At 42.8% G+C, this 27974-nt stretch overlaps 1 protein-coding gene across 9 annotated transcripts in view; it reads right to left on the reverse strand.

The window, feature by feature from the left end:
• The window catches only part of PAPLN (papilin, proteoglycan like sulfated glycoprotein), a 62730-nt gene that overhangs the window by 19701 nt on the left and 15055 nt on the right, over window positions 1–27974 (reverse strand). For 8 of the 9 annotated variants that reach the window (XM_038139640.1, XM_038139633.1, XM_038139637.1 and 5 more), the window contains 12 exons: window positions 19146–19208; window positions 10799–10914; window positions 9385–9445; window positions 9030–9132; window positions 8020–8150; window positions 7575–7698; window positions 6768–6848; window positions 5646–5818; window positions 4958–5081; window positions 3704–3830; window positions 2963–3028; window positions 685–892 (listed from right to left, as the gene is read on the reverse strand). In XM_038139640.1, coding sequence (XP_037995568.1) covers window positions 685–892; window positions 2963–3028; window positions 3704–3830; window positions 4958–5081; window positions 5646–5818; window positions 6768–6848; window positions 7575–7698; window positions 8020–8150; window positions 9030–9132; window positions 9385–9445; window positions 10799–10914; window positions 19146–19202 — 1371 coding nt within the window. In that variant the 5' untranslated portion in view covers window positions 19203–19208. Of the gene's footprint in view, window positions 1–684; window positions 893–2962; window positions 3029–3703; window positions 3831–4957; window positions 5082–5645; window positions 5819–6767; window positions 6849–7574; window positions 7699–8019; window positions 8151–9029; window positions 9133–9384; window positions 9446–10798; window positions 10915–19145; window positions 19209–22861; window positions 23608–27974 lie in introns of those variants that run through there. The other variant, XM_038139642.1, reaches the window with a different exon arrangement.

Here is a 27974-nt window from a genome sequence, read left to right on the forward strand (position 1 = left end):
TCCTAAGACCATGGAATGTAAGATGCCTTCTAAAAGCTGTCTGGCTGAACTGAGTGTGCACGGTTTGAGCTGTTTCCGCTCCTGCAGACATAAATGCACACAAACATCAAAAACGCACCTCATGGCTGTGTTTGGAGAAGCCCCGTGCAGACATACAGCAAACAACCGGTCACCAGTATTTCAAGAGTTTTGCTGTCCTGGCTGGTGATGCGAAGCATGGAAAAAACTAGCACATGCAGAAGCCATGAGCTCCCGTTTCACAGAGGAGGGCATGCTACTGCCTGTCCTCAGCTGATGGACAGAAGCTCTCCTGCCAGCACTCCACCTTCACCAGGCCTGGCTCAGAAACAAAGCCAGTGCCGGGGGGGGGGGGGGGGGGGGGGTGTCTGATAAAAACACAGATGTGGAGAAAGGATTGGCAGACCAGAGAAGAGAGAATATGGAATGAGAAGAGCAGAGGTGCAGGGACATGCACAGCTTTGAGGAACAGGGATATGTTCATAGGAGGGCATCGGAGGGCTGCAGGGAGAAGTTCTACACCTCTTCATGCCACCTATCCAGGGACACATGCTTTTTGTGGTGCCAGAAGAGAAGCCTGGCTCCTCTGGCTCCTTTCTCCCTAAGCTTTGGCAGATCCTCCTCCAGGAGGTGCCCGGAGGCCGTTACCTGCCCAGGGGCACTGACCTGGGACCAGGGCCCCGTGCTCCAGGTGGCACACTGCCGGACGTTGCAGGGCTGGCTGCGGCGCGGCTGCTGGGCGAAGGCCATGCACTCGGCATCATCCACCACCCCCTGCGCGCTCTGCCCGTCAAACGCCACGCAGTACACCGAGCGGCTCTGGGTGCCCCCACCACAGGTGGCTGAGCAGGATCCCCACTCTCCTGTTTTCCACCTGCAGGTCACAGAACCAAGCACAAAATAAAAAAAAAAAGTAAGCCCAGCCAAACTGAGAAGTCGGTGCCACATCCCTGTAGAAATCAAACAGGGTTGATGTCCCTTTGCAGAATAGAATCAGAGGTGAGTTCCCATTTGACCAAGCATGCCCAGCTTAATTGGCAATGTAGAGCATTAGTCCTACTCCGGAGACATATCTCCAGCTACAAAACACTTGTTTCTCTGGAAAGGCAGAGCTCTCCCAGAAGGGCAAGATCCCTCTCCATGGCTTTTGGTCTCCTGATGTCTGCAAAAATCTCATGCCTGGAACAGAACATCAAAAAAAAAAAAAAAATTAAAAAAAAAAAATGGAAAGAAAAAGCTCAAAGAAAACAATCCTGATCAGCCAAAAGAAAAGCTACCACAAGAGCCTAATCCACACATTACACTCCAAACATTATCAGAAACAGTAAAACCAAGCCAAGTCCTCACTCTGCCTGCAAACCATGCCCCATGCCAGACACTCTCGGAAGTGCTTAAATTTCCTCTGATGGCCAGTAGAAAGCTAGTTTATTCCTCCCATCAGTCAAATTCTCTAACTGCAGCACACATACAAAAAGCCCACAAAAATGTAAATAGATCTTTTCCTGTCTTTGCTTGCTGAAGCTGCTGCAGAAATTATACACCCTTGCTAACAAGGGGAATGTGTCCACAAAAACAATCTGTCTAGATACTAAAATCTCTGCTGCCCATGGCCACCCCAGCATCTCAGAACTAGCTGGGTAGCTCAAACCACACCTTGCATGGCCTGGCTTCAGGGACAATATGATGTTTCATCCCCAGTTCCAGCATGCAGTGTAGTCCAAAGGCCCTGGTTGTGGAGGGGGAGCATTATGGTGATCTGCTTGCCATCTGCTATGTCCCCTTGTGGCCAGGTAAAGCCCAGCCAGGGAATGAAAGCAGTTCATGTTTTCTCCCCTGGCATTCCAGCTACTTCCCTAGCCTGGCTCTTGACCCCACCCTTAACCAAGTTTCAGCCAGCCAATTCACATTCACATCCTAACAGAATTCCACAGTAGACTCTGCCATGGTCAGCTCCTAAAAACACCCTTCTTTATTGCTAAAGATGCACATGTCAACCCAAAACTGAATGGCCTTCACTATAAAATCTTTCCTTTGGAAAAGGAACAAATACATTCAGTAGAAGCCATTTACAATGGTGTGGTTGCAGGGCTTATAACAAATTATTCATCAAGTTTTTTCAAAAGCTCCAATGGGAATAACTCCCCCCCCAAATACTGTATTCTACCTTCTGGTTTTGGAGCCTTTTGGAAAGGCTGTATCAACCAGATGGGATCACTTACAGCTTCCTTCAGTTGCAGATCAAGACTTCTCTGATCCTTGTTTCATTTCCTTTGTAAGACAAGGTCAACCATAAGGTTGGAACGCTCACCAGAGGGCAAAAATTGCCAGTCCTAAGATATTAGGTGCTTGCTGGGAGACAATTGTTTTGCTTTTGATACTTTTAACTTCTCATATCTTAGTGTACATTATTGTATCTCTGACATCCTTATACTCATCACACCTTACATGCTCTTTTCTGCCTGCTATAGGGCCCATGCCAAAATAGAAGAACTTTCAAGAAACTCCAAGTCTTTCTCCTCGCCATGCTGGCCAATGTTACATTTGTCCAAACTATCATGCCCTTTTCGTTTATGTTCTTATCTTTATCTTGATAAGTAAATTTAAAAAAAAAAAAAAAAAAAAAAAAAAGAAGACTTCCAGAACTTCTTTACTCTAATTCCAGAGAAAACATGAGAATAAGCAGCCAGAAGTTATGAAGAAATCATCCCTTTCTCAGTCCTCTAAGAATCAAGTTACCAGCGGCACGTGCAGCCACCTAAGCAAAGCTACCAGCCAGCACCCTCCACCACCATTTTCACTGGTGAGCATCAAAAGCAAAGCAACACCACTTCTGCCACCTGTGCCAAAGAGGAAAGCCCCCACGGATTTCAGTGAACAACTAAGTGGAGAGCAGAAGAGAGCAGTTGCCTTTCTGTGCTTTCTGTAACTTCCTTCTGCTTGTTACCTCTTCATCTGAGAGCTCCGTGCACCGCTGTGACTCCAGGCTTGTGGCAGGTAGATGTAAGAAGTCCTTTATATACAGAACAAAGGTTTTAAAGAACTTAAAACAAGTTGCTGCAGGCTAACACGTATTCAGAAATGCTCCCAGGTGCCCTCTCACGCACATGAGTGCTCTCAGAGGCCTCCACTGGTACACAGACACACAGCTAATGCTCATGTTACAGCCCTGGATGCCCAGTAAGAGCCAAGTGAAGCCAGATGTAAGGAACAAGGTGGAAATAGCTGGGTGAAGGGGTTTGAATATGCTGGAGAGTGAAAAGACTCCAGGATTCATCCCTTTCTAAGGGAACAGACACTGGGAATGCAGAAATGACAAAAAATGACGCCAGCTCAGACCTTCTAGTCTGTAGGCTTCAGCTCAAGAGAAGAAAAACCAGAGAATCTGTTTCATATCTCCTACATGGGCTAGACAACGGTCTTACACAATGCTGTTTTGGAAGGCAAATTTAATTGGTCTATAAAATGAACACAGGATGTATTCAGCCCTTTCCTTGTGCACACAGAAATGCTCCTCACTCATCACTGTGTTATCATCCCGATCTTTTGTCTGTGGTTTTCTCTTAGAAGTGAAGCACCTCCTTGGAGAGAGCCATGTTGGAGGGCAGAAGTGAGAGGGTCACATTTTTCTCGGTTCCAAAAGCACTTCAGGAAGAAGTCAGACCCAGAAGAAGGAAAGAAATCGTACCGTTTTGTCTGGGGACAAGGCTGATGACCACACGTCCGGTTGTTGTCTGGTTGTGGTTTATTCTTGCACATATAGTCTGGATAAATTTCATTGTCTATAGTACAAAACACCAAGCGAGACTGGAAACCTAGGGACAAGCCACAGAGTATCTGATCAACACAAGCTACTCAGCACTAGGTTAGCAATACACTGGGGTTGGCAAGACAAGTTTCTGAAGTCGTGTAGAATCCACACCTGTCCCAGCCATTCTGGAAAAGAGACAGGGGCAGGTCTCTGTCTCTCACTACATGGACAAATAATGCCTTCCCACAGTATAGGAGTCTGCTGGAAGAGCAAGGGAGACACTACAGTTCTGTGTAGCTGAGGGGAACTTTCCTGTTATATTATGGATAGAGACTCACAGGGGGAGTGCCCTACCTGTAAATTGCTCATGAAGAAGCCCTGCAAGATGTGTGCAGCGTACAGCAGAACTGGAGGTCTCCTGTTAGACTCAAAAGGTCAGTCTTGTAAGGACTGGATATGGGAGCAAAACTTGCAACTCTTCATGCTTCCTACAGGTTATGAGTGCCCAGCCAAAGACAATTTTAGCACCTACCATCACAATATGGCAAAAGCTGCCAAAATGCCCATTAGGATGGAAGCCCAGCAGAGGTTGATAAGAACTCTATATACTAATCAACTTGTGAGGGTTTTTTTTTTTTGTTTGTTTGTTTTATTGATTGAAGTTTTTTGTTTGTTTTTCTTTTAAGCTTAAAATCCATAATGTTGCTCATGGAGGAATCTGTAAACTGAATATGATGGGACACCCTAGGAGATCTGACAGTTCTCTTGGAGAGCGGGAATCTTCCAGGCTGTGACAGAGGAGAATGATGTGATTCGCTAATGCAGGCCAGGTTTCTCTGGAGAGGACCTCTCAAGTGGTTGAAAAGACTGTGAAGACCTGAAGCAAATCAAAACAAAGGCTATCTATGAAGATTCTTAACAGGTCCTAGTAATAAGTCTGAGGACTAGGGAATGGAAAATAAGAACAAGGCATGGGCCACATGTCGGCATGGGCCAATCCTGTTGTGACTCCATGCATGATCCTCCCTTGACAAAACCTTAGAAGCCCTGTGGATGCCCGTGCTGCCTTCCAGCAGGAGACTGCTGACTGCCAGGAAGCTGCTGCAGAGGGCAGCACACTGTCACACTGCCTGCAGGGTGCGGGATATAAACCCCACACCAGCTACCAGGGATTGGGTCCTCTCCCCTTACCTCCTCCACATTCAGAGCTGCACTCACTCCAGGAACTGTAGCTCCAGCTGTAACCCGAGGCCTGTCCTTGCAGGGGCAGGTAATACTCATACTGTACCCCAGTGTTTGGCTCCTGGCTGATGAGCTGCAAAAGCATGGGAGAAAATCAGGGAAATTACACTTTTCATCTTCATAGCATTTCCCCACCATGTCTGTGGGTTTGTCTGTGGGTTCCCGCTAACTTACACCTCTCCCATTCAAGAAGCACTAATTCTCTGCACTGGATTTTCTCCTTGCCTTTCATCATATTCTGGAGAGCATTATTTTTCAGAGAAGGGTGCACTCATCCCTCTTGGCTTTAGAAGATCCAGCTGCTCCTGTCACAGCAACTACATTTCCTGCCCTACAGCACAGCATAACAAGCAGTGTCCTGGAGCCTGTCCCTGCCCCAACACCATTTGGATCTGACTCTTGCCTCCCCTAAAATCAGTGTCCAAAGGAATAGGCAGGAAACCAACATGGAGCTTTGCACTGCTTATTTCTGGGCAATAGAACCAGAGCAGCAATATGTGCTATTCCTGCAGTCTAGCTTGAAGGCCCACAGCCTTGTGAGATTCCTGGGGTCCCCATCACGTCTCTAGTTTTTCCCAGCGTACTCCCGCTGCCCTGCGAGAGCAGAGTGTCCACGGGGGAAGGCCCAGCCTCTCACCTCAATGACAAGGGGTTCTGTGGTGGGACCCCGGGCATGGAGGAGCTCTGGGGCCACATCACCCTCTGAGCCACGGTCATAGTGCAGCACCGTGCTGGCCACCTGCAGCGCCCGGCTGAAGTCAATCGTCCAATGCCCGTTCAGGTAATACTCCCCTCGCACGTTCTTGACAGCTGGACAAACCCACATGTCAGAGAAAGGATCATAAGAACTCCACAAGGTTGCTCCTGTTTCCACTCAATACTGTGTCACAAGCAAATGAGAGTGACCACCATCCTCCATCAATGCTGTCCTTCCTGTATGGCTTTTTTAGCAGAAGCTGCTAAACCACATTCAAACAGTGGTTCTTGCCAGCTTTGCTGCAGATCAAGCACTTTTTTGCTGCACAGCCAAATGCCTCAAGCATACTCCTGCCCTGCCTCTGCATTCCCCACTGTTAGTTGCTGGAGCACAGCCGATGTCAGCCTCTGTCCATGTTACCATTAAGATGTGGGATTGACACTCCACTGACTTTACACCGCTATCTGGTTCATCCGATACTCTATTCAGAAAGCAAGATATGTGCTGAATCTAGTTTTCTACAAATGAAAACATGACCAGACTGACTTCTCCTAAGCACTCAGTGATGGAACATTCCAGAAAGCAGAAGAGTATTTGCTTTGTCCCACCGGAATTTCCTCAGCCCTGCCCAGAAATCTAGGCAAGGCCTTTTCTCCCTCCTTTTTCCCCTCTGCAGAATGACCAGAGTTTGAGGCTGTACAAATGCTCCAAAGAAATCTATGGAGAAAAGAAGCCCACTCCAAACTCCTAGATGCCAAGAATAGGTTCACATTCACCAAACAGAACTCACAGCCAAATTTGGCTAGATTAACTAGATTCCTTGTAAGTTACAGGTGGGAAGTCTCAATGTGAACAGCAGGATCTCCACAGGACAGAAAATGAAGTGAATGTGAAGCCCAGAGTTGTGCATCACCCACATTTCAAGGATACTCAACATCCTGATATTCAGTTTTTCACTCTGCCATATCAAGCCCTCAAGGTAAACCCATAACTTAAAACAGATTTTAGCATAATGTCTGGAATCCAAATGGACTGATACACAGATTCTGACATCAGTCATACCTAGGAAGTTCCTGCTGGGCTTAACCTCCTTAATTTGGATGCTTGTGGCTCCCACAGGGATAATAAAGATTTGATTGTAACCTGAAAAAAAAAAAAGGGATTGTTCAATGTCTGACTGTGGGTGCCATACAGCCACTCCTCTGTGCCAAAGATGCTCACAGCTTCATTTGTGCCTGAACAACTAGATGAACTTTTTGATGGTGACATGAAGCATTTCCATCATCACTTTAACTGCATGCTGAATAACCTCACCCTACATTCTCCACAGATCAGTCCCCATGTAAAAAATTCCAAGGACACCTCAGAGAAGTCCATTTGCTATATTTTGAAATCTTTGGAATTTCAGCAAGAATCATACTGGAGTTCAACATAGAGAGATGTGACCACAAGTGCAGATGACATATTGGAATTTTTCAAAATTGGCCAAATGCAGAAGATGCAGTCTCATTTCTAGCCCTGCACATGTCCTGGTGGGGCTATCAAAACACTGGACAGCCTCACAAAGGCAGTGTGTGGTGATGTTATTATGGTGCATTTATAGCATCTGCTGGAGATGGAGTGGGGAAAGACATCAGCATCATGGCAAGTAATTCAGTGTAGACACAGACTGACAAAGTGATTCCCAGGATAAGGCCAAGAGTACTTTTCCTGATGCTAAAGCCACAACTGTACAGATATTTCAAGTGAACATCCAAGCATGCCTATAATAATCATGTGAGCAGGTGTCCCCACCAGCCCTTGTAGCAGTTGATTTTTGGTTTAACTCTCTCCTTCTCACCTGCCCAGACTACCTAGGATCATCTGTACCTTTGGGGAGGCTGGCCACATCAAAAGTGCCCTTCACACCATAGCAGGTGCTGCCATCTCCTCCACACTGCAGGCACTTGTCCTCCTTCTTGGCAGATTCCAGCATATTATCACAGCCAACGGCCTGTCAGAGCACAGGAGCATTAATAGGAATAAACTATGATGACAGAGGGGGAAAAAAAGGCCAAATGCTGGACAGATCTATTGAGAAAGCCTGAATCTAGGGAGCCTGGAAAGTCAGGATAGGGCAGGGAAAACGACAAAACTGTTATCTACTATTTCATAGCCAGAGCCAGATAAATGCTATCCAGATGCTCCTCAGCACCTTGAAACTGAGTGATTCACCTTATATGATCCTATGATGAAAGGTCAAGTAGAACAAAGGGAGACAACAGAAAGACTGACAGATGCAATGATGAATGAAGGAAGTACCGAGATAACTAACCTGACACACTCCCTCTACACAGATATCTCGCTTGCCAGGTTCACAGGTAGTCCCATCTACCACTGCTTCCTTGTGCTTGTAGTAGAAGTTTTCTCCCTTGGGAATACAGTTTAACTCACACTTATTAGGTGCTGGCGGGACAGAAAAAAGAAACATTATATAATAGCTTGATACTACACCAGGAACCTAGTTCTAAATCACAGGAGCAGAAACAGAGGGGTCTGCTGATATTAAGTGGCAGATATTGAATGCATTTCTAGGTCACAAACTGCAGGAGGCTGTAAAATACCCTAGTAAAATCTCACTGTACCCAAATATTTCCTCAGGGGACATTGGTGTGAGTGGATATTTGGTTACTCCTAAGTAGGATTTCTCTTATACCCCCTTGGAGTACAGGGCTTTCTAGAATGAGAACAAGTGCTGATATAGAAATGTTATTTTAACAAGCAACAGAAAACCCTTTTAAATCTATCTTAAAATCCCTCATATTTTGTTAAACCAACTGTGAATGATACCATATCAAAGCTCAGAGCAAGGACCCCTGGTTCCCACACCTGCCTTCTGAGCTGGTTCCTCAAGAAAGCGTGGGCTGGTGAAAGAGATGTCGTATTTTCTGAAGCACTCATTAAGTACATACATTTGCTCCTCTTGTGCCTTGCTAATATTCTTTTGACAATATTGGAAAATACAGCAGAACTTCTGCTCCTCTAATACTTTGGAACCTAGGTGCAACCAATTCCAGATTTCCTTGAGTAATGTTTCTGAAGGAATGGCTGTTACAAGAAACAAGGACGTATTTCTGCAATGCGGTCTCCTGGCCCATATGTCCAGTGTCTTCAGGACAGCAATGCTTTGCTGCTGGCAAAAGGATTTTTTCCATGCCAACTCCTGCCCCCTACTCCAACTAAGGAAGTACCCTGCAAGGATACTACAGGAAAAAACATTACAGTCATTTCAAAACATATTGTTGATAGGTAGTGATGAAGAGTAACCCCACATGTTATCATTACCTCCATAATATGGAAGCCACTTATATTTCTTGCCTTGGAATTCTGTCCCATCAAACTCTGCACACTGCTCTGCCCGGAAATCTCGGGAGCCTTCTGGGCAGTTCTGTTTGGAAGAGAAAGTGTTTGTATTGGAGTATTATAAAAAAGGAGGAAAATAAAGTGTACAATAAAAATGTCCCTTCAAACTGGGGCATAATTTCAATATACTTTTGAATGGATGCTGTTAATGAACTGCATCCATTAGTGACATCAGAGAAACAGGAGCTAATAATCACATCTTATCTCTGAACAAGAATGATGTTTGTTTGGGGAAAGGGAGCAACAGGCGAGAAAAATTAAAACCAGAGCACTATACCTGAACATTACATGACTGATAGCTTCGTGTTGGTCCAACACAACTGGAAGGACCTTCTGTCCTGGAAGACAGAAAAAATACATGGAGCTCTCTGAAGAATACACATGCAAAAAGTCAACTCATGGCAGATGTTACAAATCACCTTCACACCAAGCACATTACCTTAGAGTTCCCTGGAATGGCAAAATAACTAAAATGCACTTCTTCATCACTAAAGCAAGCTGGCATTTTCTAGTGGCATTTAATACTATGGTTTGTATTCTGGCATGAATGAGACACACACCATTAACAATGGCAGTACAGCTCTTCAGGGTCACATTTCAACTAAATAATGGAAGCTGAGATTTTAGTCCATTGTCCACCAGCAAAGGTCCAGTACTCCATACAAGAAAAAGAAACATGTTATGAGCAGCATGATGATAGTGGCCTAATTCAGAATATTTTGTGCATCATTTATCTTGACTTTTTTGTGCACAATAGGTCCCTTATTAGGAAGAGCGAAATATGCCTATGGAAAGTGTGCAATACCCTTAGTCCAGTCAAATGACCCCAGCTGAGAATTATGGAGAGTAACAATTACGGAGGAATTGATCTAAAAAGCCAATCAATGCCTAACACCTCAGCGTTCCTAAAATGGGGAGACAAGCCTCCAGGGATTCTGGCAGGTATAAACCATAATGGGCAGCCTTCAAAAGAGACCTTTCTTTATTCTCTGTGGGAAGCAGCAGCTTCATAACTCTGGCTTCTTCTATTACAAAACCTCCTCTCATTTCTCTAAACAGAGAGAGGTTGTTTTTTCAGGATATTATTGAGAGCCTGGCTTTTTTCCCCTCCTTTGCTTTGTTTTCTTCCACAACAGGATCTCTAAGGTCCAACATTCCCAACAGGTGCAGTACCAGTCATCATCCTCATTAGGATGCAGCTAACCCAGCTGCAAATGAGGTGGCACAGTGCTAACACTGCTTGAGCCAAATTCACTCTTCCATTTCTTCTGGGGCAATTTACCATCCTGGGAATCATAAACCTGAGGAAACCTCAGCACTGTCACCAGCTCTCAGGAGAGAAACCAACTGCTCTGGCCTATTCTCTGTCTCCCTCAGGGCTTGCCACACTAGACCTGATGGAGCAGCTGGTACCATGCCAATCCCCTGATTGCACAGGCTCAGATCTCACAGAGAAACTGCTGTGCTCTATCAAAGGAGCCAAAGCAAGCATGTGTTGAAGAGGGCACTACTCAAAACAGCTGTGACAAGACTGAAACTGAGGTTCATCTCAAAGTGGACTCATTCTCCTGGGATCAAACACTAATCCTTTTTTTTGTTTTGGATGTATATTGGAACATAACTGCAGGAGCTCAGTAACAGTACAACACATTTAAAGAAAAGAAAGAAAGAAAAAAAAGGTTAGCCCTCACCTTTGGGAATAGCAGCGCCGCTGCCGAAAGCTGACTCCACCGCCACAGCTCCGACTGCACTTGCTCCATTCACCCCAGCTCCCCCAGACATCAACCTGCCTTTTCATACGGCGGCCCTGGAAATAAAAAACCCCACAGACGTAGCAAGAAGACGTGGCAACACAGGGAAAAAAAAAAAAAAAAAAAAGAAAATGAAGCAGAGATCCTCTGTGTTCCCTTGCAAAAAAAGGCTGTCTTGCTGTGCTGTATTCCTAACATGAAAAGTGGCACACAGAACCAGATCAGAAAGATCAGGTTTCTAGTATCCAGGAGTATTAGCTTGCCAAAGCCATATAGCACATCCAGCTTCATAATCTCTCTTAACTGCTACTGTTTGTCTATTCATAGAATTTCAACACTTTTGAATAACGATCTAAAAGAAGATAACATCTTCCTCTCAGCAAGGCAGCAAAGGCAAATCATTACTTCAGGGATTTTGAGCACTGTCACTCCACACCAGATCAATAGAGCCACTTAAACCCAAATCCTTGGCTCTAAGTCCCATACTTAAGAGAAGTAAAGGAAGCAGAAAGAAATGCCCCAGAACACACTTTTTACTGCAACAGAATTCCATATATGGAGCTTTATTCCCCTTACCCACCTGTGTCCAATGACAATGTCAAGGTCTGGGCCATCATTAGCAAAACCCTTATTAATTTTGTATTTAGAAAGTTGGATACTGACATTAAGAGAAATAACCATGATAATATAGACAAAAATTTACAAGTGTGATGGAACCAACCAAAATACATTGTCTGGGAAATGTATGAAATATCATATTTTCAGAAAAAAAGGCCTTCTGGAGCTGATTGGATCCACATACAGCAGGACATGTGTGGTTAGTGGGAAGAACGGCAATATCTTAAGGAAAAAAGTAATATTTGCAAGATGCAGTAGGATTAATTCTACTTGAAAAAAGAAGGTAAGTGCAGGGTTACCTGGTGAGTAACACTGTAAAAACAGGGTTTACTGGGCAGCTGCAAACTATAGGGCAGTTTACGTATACAATTGTACCACTGAGAAGGTAATGCAGGCCGTTTGGGCACTGAGACATTTGCTGTAGTGAAGAGTGAGAAGGCAGAGAAAAAAAGGGTAAAAAATTATTGTGAGGTGAGCTAATTCACCTCCACACACAAACATCCAAACCTCTGCTAGAAATGGGAGGTAGTCTAATAAATCATCCAGTGAGTCCAACTCAGGCAAGATGCATGGGTTATCTTCCCTTGTCATTTAGACAGGTTTTATAGTTTTCCACACACACTCTTTGCCTTACTGTATGTCCAAGTTAGTCTTGTTTCTTTACTTCATCCTCTTTTAAGGAAGTAATTCCCTGCTGCTGGCAGAGCAACAGTCAGAAATATTAGCCAATCAAATCTATGCATTTACTACAAAATTACCCACAACTATCTAGCTGCAGAGTCACCCCAAATTATTACCTGTATTTCTCTAATGTGAAACACTTTCTTCCAAGCTCAGCTACTTACTTTTCTTCACACAATTTTTTCTAATACCTCTGGTTCAGACTAACTGTTTGTCTTCGCTCTGCTTGTTCAGTGGCACTGCCCAGGTTACAGCCACTTGTACATACCTCCTCTTGGCCAAGTCAACATCTCCCTGATCCTGTGCCAAACCCTTCTCTCACTCTTTCACTCCAAATATGCAGCTCACTGTTCGTCTTCTGCATTCTCATTTGCCTTTCTGGGTGTAATCCCAGCAACAGTGTTTTAGCTTTCATCAAGGCTTTTTCAGCAATCTTATTTTCCCAAGTTTTTCTTTCAGACACCTAATTCCTCCCCCTGTAATCCCTCCTCCCTCACCCTCAAAAGAATAAAATACACTACCACTCTTTCTCGGCAGTCTTATTCCTCTGTATCAACTGACAGATTTAGGTGCAGTATTAGCTCACCCTGGAAACAAGGGACCTTTCAGTCAGCATAAGGGAGAAGGAAACATGTAGATAAAAATCCAAAGGAAGAGCATTTGAAAGTCAGATTACTGGAAGGCAATTAGGATAGAAAGCCCTTCCTTGACACACACACCACCCTGATAAATATTCCAATATCCCTCCTACAGAACTAGCATTATTTATTCCTTCTATAGAGAGTAAAATCTGCAGGGACTCTTTGTTGTAAGGCTTATGCATCCACAGAGTGCAGGAACAATCATTTTTCTCAGTATCACTCCATTTATGAACACCCCAAAAGGAGCATCAGACAAAAGAATCCTCCCAAAGCTGTACTGTATCAAAGAAAGATTTTAATAGGGGCCCAACTCCCATATTTGGAAATCTGTGTACAGTCCTCTTCAGTAACTGCACATGTGTAGGCAGACAAAGATAAAGCTGCATGTTTATAATAAATAATACATATATTATTACATAACCTGATAACAGGACATTTTTAGATGCTGTCAGCCAGTTTCTGTTCCAAAAGCCTCTTTCTGCTCTCTTCAGACTCTGGAATGCTTTTATATCATGTCAGCCAGGACAACTAAATTCCATTCCCTCACGGATTTCAGAATGAAAAATCTACAGTCTTCATCACTGTTACAAATTCTTTCGGTTCCATTCTTCTCTTGCTTCAGCCTGACATTCATACAAGAATGTAGTTTCTTTATCTGCATAAAGTATATATTTTAACGTTTCAAGAGAAGTGAGAAAATGCATACAACCATCTTTCTTGACTTCTAAAAACTCCCCAAAGAGCAGTCAGTTAATGCCCAACTGCTCTGTCCAGTTTTATCACCAGCTAAGACACCAGCAATGCATCCTTTCTGGGAATATTGATATTGCCCATGACCCTGGCACTGTGGGCTCTCAGGGCTCATTTGCATACAGGCTGCTGTGGTATACAAGTTTAGAAGGCCAGGGATTTCATTTTTATGAACACTGCATTGCTTTCATCAGTTCCTAGACAGATGAACTGCTGATGTAGTTGCAGCATCTGCTGTTACCAGGCCAACTGTATCTGATATCATCAGCAAGTAAAGAGCTATGCCTCTGAGTCATTAGACCTCCAGACCTCATCTGCAAAGACAATTCCAGTATGCACCACAGGCAAAAAAAAAGAATTCTGGAAAAGTGTCCTAGATAGCTTATTATATACCATGTAATGTTTATTTTTGTGTATGACACATGCACTGGAAGAGAAGCTTTGAATGGGACTTGACTCAGAAAGACAGAAAATGCTGGCACTACATAGGAGCACTTCAAAAGGGGTCCTTGAAAGACTTTCAGTTTGATGAGATGGATAGAAAAGTATGCATGGGACTCTGCTTCCCAGTCAAATGCATTGCAGGCATGCAGTGATCCACAAAGTTCATATCACCAACTGTGGAGAAGTGATTCAGTGGGAACAATTTCCTAGTGCCTTGTTGCAACTCAAATACCAGCAAGCTATGAAAGAAAACATCAATTTACCATACAGACCGAAGGGAGCAGTGAAGTTCTGCAGTCACACGTCCAAACAACCTACATCCCAGGTAAGTTCTTACCCCTTGCTCCTTGGACATCTTTCAGGACTCAGAGATAGGTACCCTGAATAATTTTGTAGGGGTTTTTTGGTGCTGCTTTTCCAGACTGATGAGCAGGAACAAAACATCCTGTTGCACCACTCCAGCAGTCGCTGCTCAAAGCATGTGGTTACTGATAACTACGCTGTGCCCGTGAGGTTTCGGACAAGGCCACTGCTCACCTTTAGCCCAGAAGGTTGCACAGCTTTGGCCTACTGAGATGCAACTGAAGCATTGTTTTGGACACTGAAACGTCCAAAGTTACTGTGCCTTCTGGGGCTGTTTCACTTGCTTACCATGTTCCATTGGAATCAGATGCAAATCTCAGTGTCGACGGGGAGAACGTGGCGAGAAATAGAGGCTGATGACAAGGCCCTGTCCAGCTGCTACCCACTGAAAACAGATATTGCTCACAACGATAAAATGAGTAATGTGGTGTTACAGTCATGTAGTGTTTCACGGCATAAAACTATAACAAAAATCAGACTCTCTCTCTTTAACCTTTCTTAGTATTTTTGAGATAACACTGCATCATTTTATTTGATAAATATCTACTTTCTGGTGTTTATAGCTTCTGAAATATGGTTAATGTTTATTTTGACACACCCTGAACTGTAGCATCGTTTAGGAAACATGTAGGAGAGAAAGGTGAAAACCAAATACTTTACAAAAGAAAACTATGACCGCTATCACTTCTGCAATGGTTTCATTGCCCAAGTCTTGGCAAGGAAGAAGTCTCCGGTGAAAAAATGCAACATTGTTAACATTGATTAATAAGTGCTTAGGGAGAATTTAATTGCTCAGAGAAAAGTTTATAACAGAAAGGGAAAAAGAAAGAAAAGTGTCAAGGAGCCCCAAAGGTTGGCTGCTCCCTGTGGGCCTGTAGTGGGAGGCTCTCCCAGGACAACACAGGGAGCCAGGGAGCAGCACGAGCCAGGGAGCAGCCCCAGCCCTGGGAATTGGGCATCTCCACCTGAAACCAGGCTGGGAGTTGGGACTGCAGGTGGGCCTGACTCATCAGGGCCCATGGCTGGCCAGGCAGAGTTGTGCAGATCCTCACTGGGGCAGGAGCCAGCAGTCCCAGGAGCCTACAAGGGTGTCCTGGGCAGTGGGCTGGGAGCAGAGAGTCCAGACAGGGCCTGTAAAGCCTAGTAGTGCCCTCAGGGCCCTAATGAAAATAACCCACATGAACCATGTCTTTAGACCATGTGCGCTCTGGTATATGAACCATTTCTTTCTCCTTTGTATGTCCAGAAGAATTACCCAGTACTACAATGATGACCACCAATAATATATTTTCACATAGCTAAGCTCTGCATGACATGTGGTATCCAACCCTCAAACTTAATTGAAAGGGAGCTGAAAACATTCAATATATGTTACATGTTTATAATTTAGATATCTGCTGCTATGCCAATATGCATTTTCAAGTGGCTCCATCTGCAACCAGCTAGGATATTAGTCAAAAATGCTACCAAAAAAGAGCTAATGAATCCAAACCACATCAGCAAAGCATTTTTTATAATTCTGTCTTAACCATTGATCTTGGCTCAGACACAGCAGGCTTGCAAAGAGCTTTGAAGGTGAATAATGCCAAGTACCATTTCTATGAATAATGAATAAGCAATCAAAGAATTGTATTTGAGCAAGACTAGAAAAACAAGAATGAAAGTGAACAAGATGGTGACAGCAGGAAGCAAAATACAAAGTGGGGCAGAAGAAGCGAGTATCTTATCAAGACTAGCTGCTTTATGAAGATGAGGAAAAAAACCCAGGCTTTGTTAGCTTTAATGGCTTGTGGTTTACACTCATTGTGTACATCTCCTTTCATTCCACTCTCACCCTAGCCATGGCTCGTTAGCATATCCCCTCTACCAAATCCAGTAAAATCCAGCAGTTCTCCAATACCTTAATTTTCTCAAAACACTTCAGATTCTCCCTACATCACTGAACACTCTCCCTTATGGTTCCCAGCTCTTTTCCCTGTTCAACTCTTCAACACTCCTCACTGTGCTACCTCTCTCTGGGCTGTCCCACCCTACAGCTAGCTCCTTCCACACCCACTGATTTTCTGTCAGCTGAGGAGGACATGGTGCATGCCTGATGCTCTGCACAGCCAGGGACATGCTGTCCCATGGGGCACCAGACAGAGCAGGTACCAGTTGCTTTTCAGAAATGGAAAGGCTTCCAGGAACTGTGGGTGGCCTGGAGATGAGGAGGGAATTTAAAGAACTCTAAAAAGATACAGCCATTGCAGAGAAGTCAAATTAATTCTTGGAATCCTTGTGGAGGAAATGGAGCACATTCAGAAAACTCTACAATGAGGATGATTGTGAGTAAACTTTATGACCCCAAACTTACTTGGAAAAGTGGACAAAACACGCAGTATGAAGTCACTAGAAGTTGTTTATCCAAGGGGCCTAACAGGAACTCAAGGTTGAAATGGATAAACTGTTACATACTAGCAGACAACCCTCTCAGCTAAATCCACTTCAACATGTGATTATTGGAAAGTGGAAAATCTGACACCAGTTTACAAAATGATCCCAGGGGAACCCATGGAACTGTACATTCACAGAGCGTAAAACTGACGTCAGCTGATAAATTAATAGAAGTTATAACAAAGAACAGAGCTAGCAGGCACCTGCATAAATACTGGATGTTTGAGAAAAAGTCAATAGGACTTTTAAAGGGAAATTCTTCTAAGAATATTGCAATTCTTCAATTCACAAACATGTCAACAAAGATAATTTGCCAGATACACTCAGATTTACCAAAACACTTCCAAAAAATCCTTCACCTAAAGCTTTGAAGGAAGTGAAGCAGTCAGAAGGACAATTCTTCAATGGATGATGAGCAAGTGGCCTAAAGACAAAAGCAGGAATAAAATCTCCATCCACTGCAAGAACTGACATTAGCAGCAGAATTCCATAAGGGACCAGAATGCCTCAACACACTTATTAGCTATGCCAAAACCACAGAGGTAATGAAAGCAGATGATAAGGATAATGTAGGGTAATAAAGGACAACAGAAAACCAGAGACATACTGCAAAGAACTACAGGAAAGCATGATAGTATTAGCAATTATCACTAAAATGACAGTGGAGATTTAATGTAGGCAACTTAAGTGATACACAGGGGAAAGACAAATCCTATCCCAAATTGCTATTAATTATTAATTAATATTAATAAATCATTACATGATAGTTGATATTTAGCTCTTAAGAGCCAGATGTTGGTATTGTGGCTTCAAGGGGGCATTGACAAAATTCAGGGAAGAGAGACAGAGACATCTCAAGCTCAAACGGTTCAAAAACTGGAAGTCTATTGGGGGAAACTGTATTTGCCTATCTTTTAATGTTTTTTTCTAGACACATGTTTGTGACATAGCTGTAGACAGGTTATAGGGCAAAACAAACTGGCTCTACCTGGTAAAATTATTCTTGATCACGTTTTCTCCCTTTCCCTCCCTAGGAATAACAGTAAAATCTCCTCTTTCTCTGTCCTCACAGTAATTTTTACTGTTTCTGTATGACCTTAACTTTTATGTCCTTGTGCACCTTCTGCCCTTTGTTCAAGCTGGGTAAGGCATCTAAAAGTTTATTCAACAGATTAGCACTTTAAACAATAACAATGTTGAGTTATTCAGAATAAATTAAAAACCAGCATTTCAACCTAGAAATGCAGATCCATATAAAGAAACAGTGTTCAGAGGAAATGTATGACTTGGACAGATCCAGTATGTCAGGGAAACGGACATACTGAACTTATGTGGTGGCCAAGCAAAATTTCTCCTTTCATTCAGCATAGCTTCAAGAGGAACTATTGATTGCATGTAGGGGGTAGAGTCTAATGCTACAGAGAAATGTCAGCCTTCACAGTCTCAGGGTATTTCAGTGATATCTCTTTCAAAAAAAAATCACCAATACTCCAAATTGGAGATAGGCAGGTGAACAGGTGAACTGAATAGAATATATTCCAGTTCTGGTTATTTTAACATACAGTATGATTTTTTGTTAGATGTGAGACAGCAGGCACTCATTTAAGCATATTTCCATCTGTAAGAGAAAATACGACAACTAACAAACTCTGCTTGATTTCTGGTCTCTCATCCCTGATCTTCAAAGGTGGCCTAGAAAGCAGAACACTTACTCCAAGTGATAATTGCCTCTTTTTCCCCCCCACTCTCTTTTCCTTTACACCTAACAAACATGTAATGTCTTCCTTTGTTAATACTTCCACTCTCTGTGCAGGTCATCTTTTAGCTTAGATGACCAACTCAGTAATAAAGTTTAACTTCAAGTCAGGCAAACTGTTTTCAAGCAGCATTTACTTCAGAAAGATCCTGCTTCTCACTCAGAAGGAACAGGAATCCCAGTTCATAATTGCTGCATTCTTTTTCTGATAATATCACATTGGCTTAACATAAAATAACCTCTCCCAGCAAAGCTCAACCACATGGCTAATACTTCTTAAGACCAAAGAAAAGAGAATAATGAACTAACCAAAAATCCATTCTCTTTATTTCAAGTGATAACTCTCTCTAGCTTTGAAGCAGAAGACAGCAATTACTGCTTTGCAGATAACATCCTTAGAACCAAAGGCACTACCAGAATTTGATTATTTAATTGCCATGTTGGACTTTTCTTAAGATGTGCCACAATAGGCCCGATGACTTGAACCTATTAGCTCTTTCAGAAATACTTTCTACAAAGCACTTCAGTTACAGATGTTGACAGTTCTTAACAGAAGTATCTTTCATTTTTTGTAACAGTGCTCAGAAGAGCATTTACTTACTGAAAATGCAGAAGGTGACGTTGTTGCTAGTATGAGCAGAAGGAACAGGTTCTTCATCTCTGCCTGTGGGAACAGAAAAATTACTCATCAGGACTGCTTGCTTCTTTGCTGTTTGGTGGAAAAGCTACAATACCATGAAGTAAAAATGGAGGTAGAAGTAAAATTAAGGGGAGAGAAGAAAAGCAGTTTTACCACTAAACTCCCTGGATAGATGAAGGCATCTGCAAAGATTGAAAACACCCTGCACAGAAAGCCAGGATATAATTACTGAGAGTGCGTATTTCCCTGAACTTTCCTCTGGTATTATGAGAACACCATCCCCAGGCACAGTGGAAGGTGCATGCTGATGCATGTCTGCCCTCCCACCCCTTTACGTATACACCTGATAAAATACTTGAGGATTGCAATGACTTCAACTAACCCAAGGTAAAAAATTCCACAGTTAACATTTCTGTACCCTCCATTCATCTTGTGTGGTTGTGCTTGTTTAAAGTCCAATAATTCATCATGGACAGCTATAGCTAGATTCCACCATGAGCAGTTACATCCCCTCTGCAGAGCTAGAAAGGAGATCAGGTCATGTAGGCTGGTATGGCAGCATACAACAGTTCCTAAATTTGGGGTGTTATTCACATTTGGGACCACAATACTTTGTTGGTACATTCCCTGTTGCTGCTTAATCCTTCCTCTTTTGAGTTGCAGTGACACCAACCACCACTCACCAGAGCTCACAGATGTGACAGGGACATTTCAGCCTCTACACAGTGATTGTGTCTCATCACTGTATTCTGATGACATTGTGACCACTTAAGCCCAGGAAAAAAAAAAAAAAAAAAGACAGACTAGATATTCCTAGCACAGTTTTATCTAGTTTGGGCTTCTTTCTAACTTGGAAAAGGAAAGGTAAAAGGAGAAATTTTCCTTTTACAGTACACAAAAGCATCAAGGAAGAAATGTTTATTTTATCAGTCCTTGTAACAATATCTGTATCAATATTAAAACTTCATATATAGCTCCTTTAGCCTGGCCTATTAAATCCAGATAAAATACAGAATGTGTATCACTATTAACAATGATAACATTGATATAAAATCATTGTTGCATGAGGATATGACGTCAGAACCAAGAAATATCCAAAATGAAATTTAATTGATCAGGTATTTGAGTACTTCAGGTTACTTTATGATGGGCAGCCATTTTTCTTATAGTCTTAGGCCTCAATGAACAGACTTTATTACAACTCTCCAAGTCCGTATATACCATGGATTTTAACACTCCCAACATTCACCATGCTGAGAATAAAATGCTTGCTCCTAAATACTTTCTCTTTCAGATATAAAAGCTACCAAAAAAAAAAGTCGGTTGCACCTGTCTGTGTGCAAAATAGTAATGAGCAGGGAAAATGGAATTGGGAAAACAAACACTGATAAACTTTTCTCCCTAAATACTGAGCACCAGTCGTAAGGTTCATAAGAAAATGAAGATATAGGAGCTTTTTATATGAAAAGACTATCATTAATTTTGATTTAGTCATTCTTAGGAAGCTGAGGGAAGACTGTGTATCCTCCATCACCCACAGGTGCTACTACTACTCTTCCGATTCAAACAAAAGAAGAAACAACCTGGGGATACTTTCCAGAAGATGTAAAGAATGCTCTCTGTGCTGTAGAAGCCAATGACCAGATCAGGCTGGATCTCTGTCACAACTGTACCAAGCATCCTATCCTTTCTCAGGGGAAGCACAGGCAAGAAGAGACCCTTTTGCTACAAGATCTGTGTACACAAGCAGCAAAGTTCTCCTGAATGCCCACAGCACTAGGAAAAGGCACTGTGAAAGCAGCATCTTCCTTGAACGGTGTTGCCAGAGGTAAATATTTGAGATCAGCTCCTAGTCCTACTACCAGGAAGGAAAAAAAATAATCTTTTCCCCAGCACTCCTCTCTCACATATTCCATTTCCGGCCACCTCTCAGGTCCACAGATATGGCCTTGAAAATGAAATCCTTGTTCTGCTGCTAATGAACTGTCTGCTCAGCTCTTTCTACCATCTGTGCCAAGAGGCAGACAGGGAGCTGGGACCAAACCACATGAGGCTCCTGGAGAAGAGGCTGGAGGAGAGATTACCAGGGTGGCAGTGCTCCCACTCTCCAGGTAGATAGTATCTTGGATGTTTTTAGCCAGGCAGCAGAAAAAGATTCTCTGAGGAGACAAGTAGAGCCAGAACCCAATGTATGGGGCAACTCTGCCCCAAAGCAGCGAGAGGTTACAGCTCTGGTACTTGTTTGTACTTTTGTGTCGTTGCACTCGCATGGAAATTGCTATCAATTGTACCAAATTTAGCATTAAAATGTTTAGAACATCCAGACCTATTAAACTCGTCAAGAGATTCCAGGAAGGATCGGCAGAAGGAAAAACAGGACCATCTGTATCCTATGAAATTCCCCACTGGAAGAAAGATCCTGCATTTGATTACTGAGCATCAACAAAATTGTTATTTTAAAAGCTTCCTCAGATGAAGGATTCAGCATTGATTCCTTTCACCTTAGTTTCAACCAAAATACATGGGATTGAAGAATCTGTCTGAAACCTTAAAGAAAGGGTCAAGTTCTGTTTCTGGATTTTCCTACTCCTTGTAGGACCTGGGGTACAGCAGCATATGTTTATTCTGCTCGCTCGCCATTCTTCTCACTGCAGGCTGGGTATGCGGGGGAAGGAATGAAAAGGACAGTGTTTTGCAGTTCTTTCGCTTGTAGCAACAGCAGCTGCTGCTCCCTGAGCCTCCTGCCCTTCTCCAGTTTTCTTCAACCCTTCCCAGCTCCCTTTTCCCACTGTGTGCTAGAACAGCATCTCCACCCCTCCTCCACCCAGAAACAGCAGCAGAGCCTGAGGGGAAATGGTGACTTTATGCTCAAGCTATGGAGCAGCTGCTGGAAAGCTCACAAGGAGGAATTCCTGCCATAGTGCTAAAATAGGAAGTTATCTCAGGGAGAGGGTTTATGAGTTCACAACAAGAAAGGAACAACCAGAATCTTTAACTAGAAATAGAGGTGAGCCCAGCTGAAACCTCTGCCCATACACCAGAAGAGATTCAAATTGTCTAGGCAGTCACATCTGGCATTAACTGCTTAGGTGAGATGAATAAAAGGCTTGAAGTGGGGAGTGGTTCCAGCCATCTGTGAGTGTGGTCAAAAAGAATCAGCTTCAGAGTTGAGCTCTGGACTGTTGTCTCTAGGAGATGCTGACCCAAGCTTCTCCAAACACTGGAGAAATTCAAACTGGGATCTAACTTTAACAGCTTGGGAACCTTCTATTCCAAAACAGGAAGGTGAGAGGACCACAGAAGAGATAGCTGGAATTTCCTAACTGAACAGAACACAAGAACTCCACCACCACTGGAAACTGGGATAAGCACCCTTATTTCAGGGCTTAACACTGAACCCACTTAGGAAAGAAGCTTCTGCCTTTACAAACAGAAGTTCTAGAAAAGACAGATGGGCAGACTTGGAGACTTCTCTATAGTGGAGCCAGCAGTGAGCTGCTGTAAAAATATTTTATTTAGTTTGAAACTCTTATGCAGGGCCGGAAGGCTTAACAAGATCAGTCAAATCTTCATGAAGACCAGAAGTACGTTTTAGAATCAAGGACAGTTTTAATGACTCCTATATTTACTTTACATGTGTAAAATCTGCTTTGCAATGCACAAATAAAATTGCTTACCTAAACTTGGCCACTTTTCCAAACAACCTCTTAGCATCCATGTTCTTGGGGAAACAAGACCTACATTGCCTGTGTATATATGAAAAATAACTTTGAATCAGTTGTCTAATTTCAGGGTCTCAAAAGGAATAAAGTTGCATTTTGAGGGAAAAGATACTGGACCAGGATGAAGAGATGTGTTGAACTTTTAATCTATTTAGATGATGACTTTTTCTTTTCAACAGGAAGGAAATCCAAACTTAAAAGTAATGTTATGAATAACTTAGCCTTGTGTAAACTGTTTAGGCACTACAGAATCGGATCACAAAGTCAGAATAAAACAAGTTTCATGAGTTCCATTGCTCACACGTTTATCAGGTTTTCTTTATTCTTTTTGAAAATAATTGGACAGCCAGTGTTATTCTCAGTTTAGCACACAAGACAGATCAGCCTTCTTTGGCATGTGAACCACATTTCTAAATCATCTTTGGCCAAAGACACATATTACATGTGTGGGTCAGGGATTGTTCTAGGAGTGGTTCATAGGCAGAAGGCAAAAAGACCCCTTCAGGGTTCCTGCTTGTGTAATCTAGATGAAATTTAGCTGGACATGCAGGTAAGCGGCAAAGCCAGCCAGCATTACTGACTTTGGCAGGTCCTTACAAGTAATTTCATCTCTCTTTTGGGAATTTGAATTACCCAGTATGGATCTATCATTTCCTTTGAAGCAACCCTGACACAGAAGCTGCCTTTGCAACCACAGCTTCTGAAATAGAGGTTGGCCACCCTGGCAATAAATATTTGCCTGCTGCAATATCAACAGAAATGGCTTATTGTAAAGTTTAGCACATGCAGCACAAAAACAGATGTTGCCACAGGGATCCCACTACTCACAGGTTTTCAGAAATTCCTTCCCTTTCCTCCACTCACTCCCCTTTAAAACATCAGATCTCACTTTGATGTTATATTTTTAGAAATTTGGTTGAAGGAGGTGGGAAGCCAGAATGGGCAACATATCATCATCCTGTTATTCACTGACAGAAAATTTTTGAGTCATTGACTGAGAGCTAAGTCTTTGAGCTTTTAGATTCACTACATTTTCTAAAGACATTATGATTTTTGCTTTGCTCTAAAAACCATCCAGCATATCTTTGTTCCAGCTTGCTTTTGTTTGCCTTGACAACTGAGAAGCACCTTTTAAGTTTTTGCTGGAAGAATTAAAAAGGAAAAATATACACACAGAGAAAGAAGCTAAGATGAAGGTAGGGAGACAAAGGGGCTCCGTGGAACAGGGATCAAGGATAGGGAAAAACCTCCCTTTGCTTAGGATGTGAGCTGAGTGAGGAGAGCACAAGGACCACATCACACAGCCTAGACGAACCAGGAAACAAATCACCACTCTAGGCAGATGGTATCACATTCAAGATACTTCTTAATATGCCTGTTTTCTTCCCCGAACACAGTAAATCATCCTTTTTTTTGGACAAGTTTTCAAAGAAAATCATGAGTCTAATGTCCTTTGGGTTGGGGCAGATAGGCCAAATAATGTCTATGTGCCCATCCCATTAAAACTGAAGGATGCTGAATTTCCTTTGTCTTGACCATACCATGAACCACATCCATGAAGAGCTGCTTGTATACAAAGCAAGCTCTTTTACAAGCAGTAAAGCAAGCAACATTTGCAAAGGTAAATGTTTATAAATGAGTGCAAACACAGGACTGGCTGAAAGGGCTTAATGGGAAAGGAGAGAAAACAAAGAAAACACAAGTTGTCTGAACATAAGGTTTATGGTGGTGTCTTTACCATTGGTGTCCAGATTTAATAATTAATTCTAAATACATGTTAGAAGTTGAAGAGTCCTCATCAAGAAAGTAATCCCACTGAGAGATACTTTCAGCCATGCTATGCATATTATGGAGACAAAATTTCAGCTAGAATATCTTTAAAATACACCTTATTAGATTAAAAAAAAAAAAAAGTTTGAAAAAACTTACTAACAAGCACAGCGGCAGAGCACCAGCTGGCTGGAGAACTGAGTAGTGGTAACACAGAAGCATCTTTGAGCTTGCTCTATCAATGGCTTTCAACTCAGCCTCCAGGCTGATTCCTAACATGAATCTGCACCAGGCCATCACTTCCTGTGGCTGACAAAGACTGACAATATTTTTTACAGAGGACTTCTACAGTAAAGGAAAGTTCAGCAACACCTGGGGAAGCCACAGCAGCCTCTGAATACTGAAATCACACAAAACAGTAGCTGAAAAATCATTAGGCTCAAGAGCAAGATCAACACACAGAGATTCTAGTAAGGCCTCACACCATACCCTATCAGTGGGTGGAGAAGATGCAGACCTGCCTCTTTCTGGCTCTCCAAAATCCACAATGATGTATCTCAGGCTTGGGTCAGTGAAGCACCATCTTCCAAGCAAATGTAATTAGCCCTTTGCAGGAGCTAATACAGTATTTCATGAGGGCAATTTTCTGTCTACCTATTAATATCAGCTCAGATTCAATTTTGTGCAACTAGCCTCCCACTATTAGGTTTGCAGCAAGAGATTTATTATAAGGAGTAAAGATAGGATTCTGCCTTCTATTTTGGTAGTCTCACTGTGCTTAGCTGTTAATTAAATCTGGGAGCATGTAGGGATAATGACAAGCACACAGACTGATTTAGACACTGCTAAAAGAAGCCACACAGTGCCTATGGAAAATACATGACAAGGATATAATACTCCAAACACTACCATAGTTGAAGAGGAATGGCTAACAATCCTTTACATTTACTACTGTCCTGTCACAGCCTAAGCTTCATTTCTATGAGTTATTTAGCCTGACCTGAAATATCACCTGACACTGAGCACTGGTGCTGTTTATAAATAATAGAATGGATTAGGTTGGAAGGAACCTTAAAAACCATTTAATTCAACCCCCCTGCCAGGGATACCTCCACTAGACCAGGTTGTTCAAAGCCCCATCTGACCTGGCCTTGAACACTTCCAAGGATGAGGCATTCCCAGTTTTCCTGGCCAACCTGTTTAGTGCCTTATCACTTTATGAATAAAGAATTTCCTCCTAATATCTAGTCTAAATCTCCCCTCTTTTGGTTTAGAACCATTATCCCTTGTGCTATCACTATCTGCCAACATAAAAAGTGACTCACCATCTTTTTTTTAAGTCCCTTTTAAATACCAGAAGGTAGCAATAAGGTCTCTCTGAAGCCTTCTCTTCTCCAGGCTGAACAACACCAGCTCTCTCAGCCTTTCTTCATAGAAGAGGTCCTCCAGGCCTCTGAGCATCTTGTGGCCTTCTATGGACCCACTTCAGCAGCTCCATGCCTTTCTTATGCTGAGGATCCCAGACCTGGACACATTATTCCAGGTGGGGTCTCACAAGGGCAGAAGAGGAGAATCCCCTCCCTTCCCCTGCTGGCTATGCTGCTCTGGATGCAGCCCAGGATGTGGCTGATTTTCTGGGCTGTGAGCACATCCTGACAGTTCATGTCCAGCTTTTCATCCAGGAGAACTGCCAAGTTCTTCATATGGGACCACATCAGAAGCCTTACAGAATTCTAGGTAGCTGACATCAGTCAGTCTTCCTTTGTCAACCACTGCAGTCATTCCACCACAGAAGGGCACCAGGTTGGGAAGGCAAGATTTGCTCTTTAGTGAAGCCATGCTGGCCTGTCTTGCATTACCTCCTTGTCTTGCATGCCTCCACACTGCTTCCAGGAGGATCTGCTCCACAATCTTCCCAGGCACAGAGGGGAGGCTCACTAGTGTTTAGTTCCCTGGGCCTCCCTTTATCCCCTTTTTAAAAATAGGAAAATGTTTCCCTTTTTCCAGTCACTGGGGAGTTTTCCTGACTGCCATGACTTTTCAAATGTAATGGAGAGTGGCTTGACAACCACATCAGCCAGTTCCCTCAGGACCTTGGCATGCATCTCATCAGGCCCCACAGACTCGTGCCTATTCAGTTTCCACAGGTGGTCTCAAACCTGCTCTTCACTTACAGTGGGAGGGTCTTCGCCCCCCAGCTCCCACCTGAGCGTGTTACCCAGCTGACACTAATCTCTTGCAATTCAAATTTTTGAGAATTCTTCAGGAAAATAAAGGATTTTCACACTAGAAGATTGCTTCAAATTTATTTAACTTCATTCCATCCTAAATATAAACACTGCAATTCTGTGCTGTGCAATGGGTTAAAAAATAAAAATAAAAAAGAAGTGTTATTTCAAGAGGAGATTTTAAAATCATGTAAATTTCTCTCTGCCTCTCTTTGCAAGATTCACATCTCCATTCACTGAGAGGATGTTAGCACTACATTCAACAGTATGCTTGTAGTATCTATGCACAGGGAACACCTGTAAAACCTTTAAATAAATGTGCTGGGGGACTAATAATAGGGAAACATGAGGTTATTTACCCTGAACCTCATGTGGGTTTTGATTGCTGCTGCCTCTACATTGTTTCTGGAAGTCAAGATAGTATTTTTCATTTAAAGCTAACTCAGTTATATATATATATATATATATATGTGTGTGTGTGTGTATGTGTAAACATGTCAAACACACCACACTTGTACAGGTACATCTCTTCCCTAAGGAATTGCCCCTACAGACTGTGATGCAGACACACCTTCAGTGGTATGAGGCAGAAATTCCCCCAGAGAAATCTGTGGGCTTGCTTACAGTACTGTGCAAGAGAAGGATGAGTAACATGAGGTGAACGAAAAGAAACAAAAATGGAACAAAATCACAACCTAAACCAGAACTTTAGATTAACAAACTTAGGAGGGAGAATATGTGCTAGTGGAATTGGGGCTGCTGTCTCTGAGAATACTGGCCCCAGCATCTTTCATCTGTCACTAAAAATTAACTTCATAAAAAATGATCTTAGGAGGGTGTGATCACACTGCAGTGCCTGGAGAGCTCTCAAAGGAAGCACATGCTCCAACGGTGTGATCACAGCAAAATGACAACGGTGTGATCTAAAAATAAATTGGTTCTTTGCTCTGAAGCTGGTTTCTCCCACAGATGCCCAAACCAGAGCCTTCAATTACTGCTTTAAGGGCTCGGCAGAGAAATAAACAATCTGTGGATGGCACTTGTTTTCTGTAAATCACATCTGCATGTCA

Source organism: Motacilla alba, chromosome 5 (assembly GCF_015832195.1).
Source record: "Motacilla alba alba isolate MOTALB_02 chromosome 5, Motacilla_alba_V1.0_pri, whole genome shotgun sequence".
Taxonomy (NCBI): Eukaryota; Metazoa; Chordata; class Aves; order Passeriformes; family Motacillidae; genus Motacilla; species Motacilla alba.